We start from the raw sequence: 5,494 nt of genomic DNA, 5'->3' as shown, positions 1-5,494 counted from the left end.
CCACTTGTCTCAATCCTACAACCACTCGTCGGTGTCGACACCGGCTCCGACTCCGGGTCCGGGGCGTGGGCGTAGAGGCGCTAGTGGCGGCTTGTAGACGGCACTTGATCCGGCGGGCGACGGCCGGCCTTCGGCCGTGTGTTACTTTAATAGTATCTTGCGCAAGCTCGATAAGGCTGAATTATCCTGGGTATTCCTGCATCAAAACTCTAAGACATTCGGGAGTGCTTGAAATACTTTAAGGAAAGTGATTCCATTCACGATTCCAGCCTCGGTCCTCTCGATTGAAACACATTTCCTAACAGTAACAACCAGCAACAAGTGTGATGGACTACCATTAGCTACAATAGAAGTTAGGGCTCTTCTTTTCGACAAGTTGTCCCCAAGTGACTGGATTGAAGTGCTACAGAGTACTATTTCGGACTGAAAAATCAGGTGTATGCTGCTATAGAATCGAGCTACAGTTATCTTTGGCCTCCTTTAAAATGTTGCTTTGCATATTGCTCTATTTATTAAAAGAATGCCATCTTAGAAAAAAATGGTAGTTCAATTGTGGATTGCAGAAAACTTAGTTAAATTGATAACAGGTCAGGAAAGTTTGGAAGAAGTTGGAGAAGAATACTTTGATGTGCTAGTATCAAGATCATTGATACAACGACGATCTCTCAATGATAGGGAAGAAAACTTTGAAATGCATAACTTCATTCGTGATTTTTCTACAAGGGTTTCATCTCAATATTATTATATAAGGTTGGACGAACACATGATACGTGAAAGTGTACTTTATTTGTCATACAATAGAGGATTATATGACTCATTTGATAAATTTGATAAATTGTATAAATACAAGTGTGAGTATGGATAATAGTCCCACATTTGATATGCATGTGGTGACTTGACTATATATAGGTGGGAGAACCCACCCACCTATCACCTTAAGGTTTTAGGTGAAGAAGTGGTGTGTCTCCCACAAAGGTGTGTTGCTCAAGCGGAATGTCCCGGAAATAAGAAATGCTCCCCGCTCGACCCTCCCCCGATGTTGCGCTAACAAATGGTATCACGAGCCTTTAGTTCGAGAGAGGGACCAGCTTACTCGTAGTTGAAAAGAGTCAACAGATACATATAGTTGAAGATTCAACGGATACAAGTGTATGTGGAAGAGGATTTTCCACATGGAGGGGGAGCATTGTAGACTCACACTTGAGGGAGAGTGTTGAGAATAAATACAAGTGTGAGTGTGGATAATAGTCCCACATTGGATATGCATATGGTGACTTCATCATATATAAGTGGGAGAATCCACTCACCTATCACCTTAAGGTTTTAGGTGGAGAAGTGGTGTGTCTCCCACAAAGGTGTGTTGCTCAAGCGGAATGTCCCGAAAATAAGAAATGCTCCTCGCTCGACCCTCCCCTGATTGTAGCGCTAACATACAATAGAAGTTCTACGTACCTTTTTAGCATTGCCGTTACAAGAACAATCATCTCGTTGCTTACTATTGAACAAAGTACTTCATGACTTGTTGCCAACAATGACACAATTACGTGTGTTGTCTTTGTCAATCTACAGGAGTATCACCATGGTTCCCATGTCTATTGGAGATTTGTCATACCTGCAGTACTTAAATATTTCTCACACTGATATTGAAAGGTTACCTTCTGAAACATGCAGACTTTACTATCTACAGTTCTTGTTGTTGGGATGTTGTAAAAGGCTCACTGAATTGCCCGAGGACATGGGAAAATTGATTAAATTGCGCCATCTTGATGTTAGTGACAGTGCATTGAAAGAGATGCTTGTACAAATAGCCACACCTTAAGGTTTTAGGTAGAGAAGTGGTGTGTCTCCCACAAAGGTGTGTTGCTCAAGCGGAATGTCACGAAAATAATAAATGCTCCTCGCTCGACCCTCCCCTGATTGTAGAGCTAACATACAATAGAAGTTCTACGTACCTTTTTTGCATTGCCGTTACAAGAACAATCATCTCGTTGCTTACTATTGAACAAAGTACTTCATGACTTGTTGCCAACAATGACACAATTACGTGTGTTTTCTTTGTCAAACTATAGGAGTATCACCATGGTTCCCATGTCTATTGGAGATTTGTCATACCTGCAGTACTTAAATATTTCTCACACTGATATTGAAAGGTTACCTTCTGAAACATGCAGACTTTACTATCTACAATTCTTGTTGTTGGGATGCTGTAAAAGGTTCACTGAATTGCCCGAGGACTTGGGAAAATTGATTAAATTGCGCCATCTTGATGTTAGTGACAGTGCATTGAAAGAGATGCCTGTACAAATAGCCACACTAAAAAATCTCCAAACTTTTTCCAACATTGTTGTCAGCTGGCATAATGATGGATTGAAGGTTGTAGATCTCAGAAAAAAAATTTACCTACGTGGAAAACTTCCATCTCACAACTAAAAAATATTAATGACCCCTTTGAAGTAGATCGATCCAATATAAAGAAGAAAGACCAAATAGATGAGTTAGCTTTGGAATGGGATTATGGTAGTATGTTTCCTAATTCAGAAATTAAAAGAGTTGCACTTGAACTTTTACAACCTGCAACAAATTTGAAAAGTCTCACTATCAAAGGATATGGTGGAATTAGCTTCCCAAATTGGTTAGGTGATTTTCCATTTAGCAACATGGTGTATTTGAAGATCTCGAATTGTGATAAATGTTTATGGATTCCATCAATTGGACAGATGGGAAATATGAAAAAACTCTTTTTTATTGAAGGGATGCAATCAGTATAAACAATTGGTACTGAGTTTTATGGACGTGATAGCTCTTCATTTCAACCATTCCTCTCCTTGGAGATTCCACACTTTGAGGATATGCAAAAGTGGGATGAATGGAACTTACCTGGAGGTACGTCTACAAAGTTTCCTAATCTCAAAACTTTGTCATTAAGTAAATGCCCGAAACTGAGATTTGGAAATATACCTAGAAAATTCCCTTCCTTAACTGAACTTGAGTTAAGAGAATGTGCTCTACCAATGCCATCATCAAATCATGTATTAAGGCAACTATTGTTCCCTCTAAATTCTCTTCAACAACTGACCGTAGACAAATTCCATCTCTCGTGTCTTTTCCAACAAATAGTCTACCCAAGACCTTGAAATATCTCATAATCAATAATTGTGAGAATATAGAGTTCCTTCCTCACGAATCCTTGCACAACTGCACGTCGCTTGAGGAATTAAAAATATCTTATAGTTGTAATTCAATGATATCTTTTACCTTAGGCGCTCTCCTTGTCCTTAAGAGAAGAGTCTCTTATTTCTTAAAAGCCTCAAAATATAGGATTGTAATGAGCTGGAGTCAATTCCCCCAGGTGGATTGGCCACTCCAAACCTTGTTTATTTTGCAGTGTGGAAGTGTGAGAAGCTTCTTTCACTAACTGAAGCAACGCACACTCTAACCGATCTTCAAGAAATGGAAATTGATAATCTACCAAATATTCAATCTTTTGTCATAGATGATTTACCTAATGCTTTGCGGGAACTGACAGTTGGCTCTATTGGTGGAGTTATATGGAATACTGAGCAGACTTGGGAACATCTCACTTGTCTTTCAGTGTTGCGATTTAACGGTGATGGTATGGTGAAAACGTTGATGGGGCCATTGCTACCTGCATCGCTTGTGACATTATACATTTGTGGTCTTAATGATACAAGCATTGATGAGAAGTGGCTTCAACATCCCACTTCTCTCCAAAACCTTGAGATTATTAATGCTTCCAAACTCAAGTCATTGCCAATGAAAGGATATCCTTCCTCTCATTCTCTACTAAGTGTGACTCGTTGTCCATTATTAAAAGCAAATTTGCGGAAAAAAGGGGGGGGGAGAGTGACGTAAGATTGCTCGAATTCCCTCCATAATTATTGATGATCACATGAGTCTTGATCGGGTGAGTCTTCGAAATACTTCTCTTTTTCGTTTCTACCATATTATTATTATTATTACGTTTTCATGTGAATTTCAATAATAGCATAGAAACACAATACTATAGCACTAGCACTATCTCATTTTTTTAGTCATGTATTTGTATTTTGTATTACCCCTTCTTCTTCCCAATCTTGCTTTGTAAGAAGCCAAATTCACTTTAAAACTTGCCACCATGTCCACTTATTGTTTTTTTTGTTCAGGAATAGATGAAAAGGAGAAAACATCACTGACTCCTAATAAACACTAGCTATCCTCAAGAAATTGAAATTCAAAATTTGCAATCTATTGCCAAAGGTTGTTTTCCTACAGATTTATAGTAGATAACCATTATGTTACACCGCACAAAGTTGATGTTTTTTTATATTTTACAACAAAAATAAATTATGTTTTTGAACTATAAGTTTACTATTTCATCTATCAGATTTGTGGAAATTTTTTGAGTTATTTTTTTTAGCCTGTTTGCAGATCAACGAAGGCCCTCAAAGGGGGATGGGGTGATCGGAACGAAGATGGAAGCAGTGACATATCTCTCAGGTTTAAATTTTCTCTTTGATAATTTTTAACACTCATTTAGCTTCACATTTCTATGTGACTATTATTTACACCCATATCTCTTCTGGTTTTGTTTAGATTCAGTAAAGGAGATGATTGCTGGAATAACTATGACAGGCAGCAATTATCTGTCAGAGTTGATTTCTGCAACTGCTTTGATGATCCATGCTCATAAAAATTAAAGAGGAGCAGTGTTTTCCTATAGGCTGCATATTGTTGTGATTTCTAATGCTAACATTAATACAACATAGTGATCCTCGTGACAGATTGGATCCTAAACCTGTTTTTGCAAGGTTTCTATTTTCAAAATGGAAGAAAAATATGTGCACCCCAAGTTATTCAGAAACTAATTTGTTGTATATAATACTCCCTCCGTCCCAAATTATAAGAGAAATTCACTTTACGAAGAAATGATCATCCCTCCGTCCCAAATTATAAGAGAAATTCACTTTACGAAGAAATGATCAGCATGAGTTTTTATTTGATCAATTTTTTTTATGTTGACACTTTCTTTTCGGTATGGATCCTCCGGAATCTTCATAGGTGGCAGTCCAGCAGAATTTTTTTATTTTTAATTTAATTTGTAATTGCCATTCATTCAAGACTACTCATTTGCTTAGTTTGATTTCAAATTATTAACTTATGTTTGTGATTGGTATATAAACACTACTGTAAATACGCTTCCAATCGATGTGGGACTCTATCATAAAACTCTCATTCAAACTACCAAACAAATATTGCTGCCATATTTCTCTTTTCCTTTCACTTCACTCAAGTCCTGCTACCTTAATATGACATACTTATCTCATTTTCTTCAATCAGATAATAATATTTCCTCATGACTTACTTAGTGCATATGGGAGAGACACATTGATCATCACCATAGCTTCCTTTTTGTTGAAATCTTATCCTAATCTTCCATCAACTAGCTCCATTAAGTCACCTTGCTCTTTCATCAAATGAGCCTTTTAAAAGAAAA

The 5,494-nt window shown here is 37.5% G+C and overlaps 1 protein-coding gene across 1 annotated transcript; it reads left to right on the top strand.

Annotated features, from left to right (window-relative positions):
• The first annotated feature begins 2,031 nt into the window (after positions 1-2,031).
• Positions 2,032-4,690, top strand: LOC131641685 (putative disease resistance protein At3g14460). Its single transcript, XM_058911981.1, has 6 exons — positions 2,032-2,373; positions 2,475-2,662; positions 2,801-3,029; positions 3,319-3,869; positions 4,429-4,497; positions 4,594-4,690. Exons 1-6 carry the CDS (start codon positions 2,032-2,034, stop codon positions 4,688-4,690), a joined length of 1,476 nt encoding a protein of 491 aa, XP_058767964.1.
• The last annotated feature ends 804 nt before the right edge of the window (positions 4,691-5,494 follow it).

The sequence above is a fragment of the Vicia villosa genome, unplaced genomic scaffold, assembly GCF_029867415.1.
Source record: "Vicia villosa cultivar HV-30 ecotype Madison, WI unplaced genomic scaffold, Vvil1.0 ctg.003945F_1_1, whole genome shotgun sequence".
NCBI classification, from domain to species: Eukaryota; Viridiplantae; Streptophyta; class Magnoliopsida; order Fabales; family Fabaceae; genus Vicia; species Vicia villosa.
The sequence above is the reverse complement of the archived record's forward strand: the minus strand, read 5'-3'. Positions and strand labels throughout refer to the sequence as shown.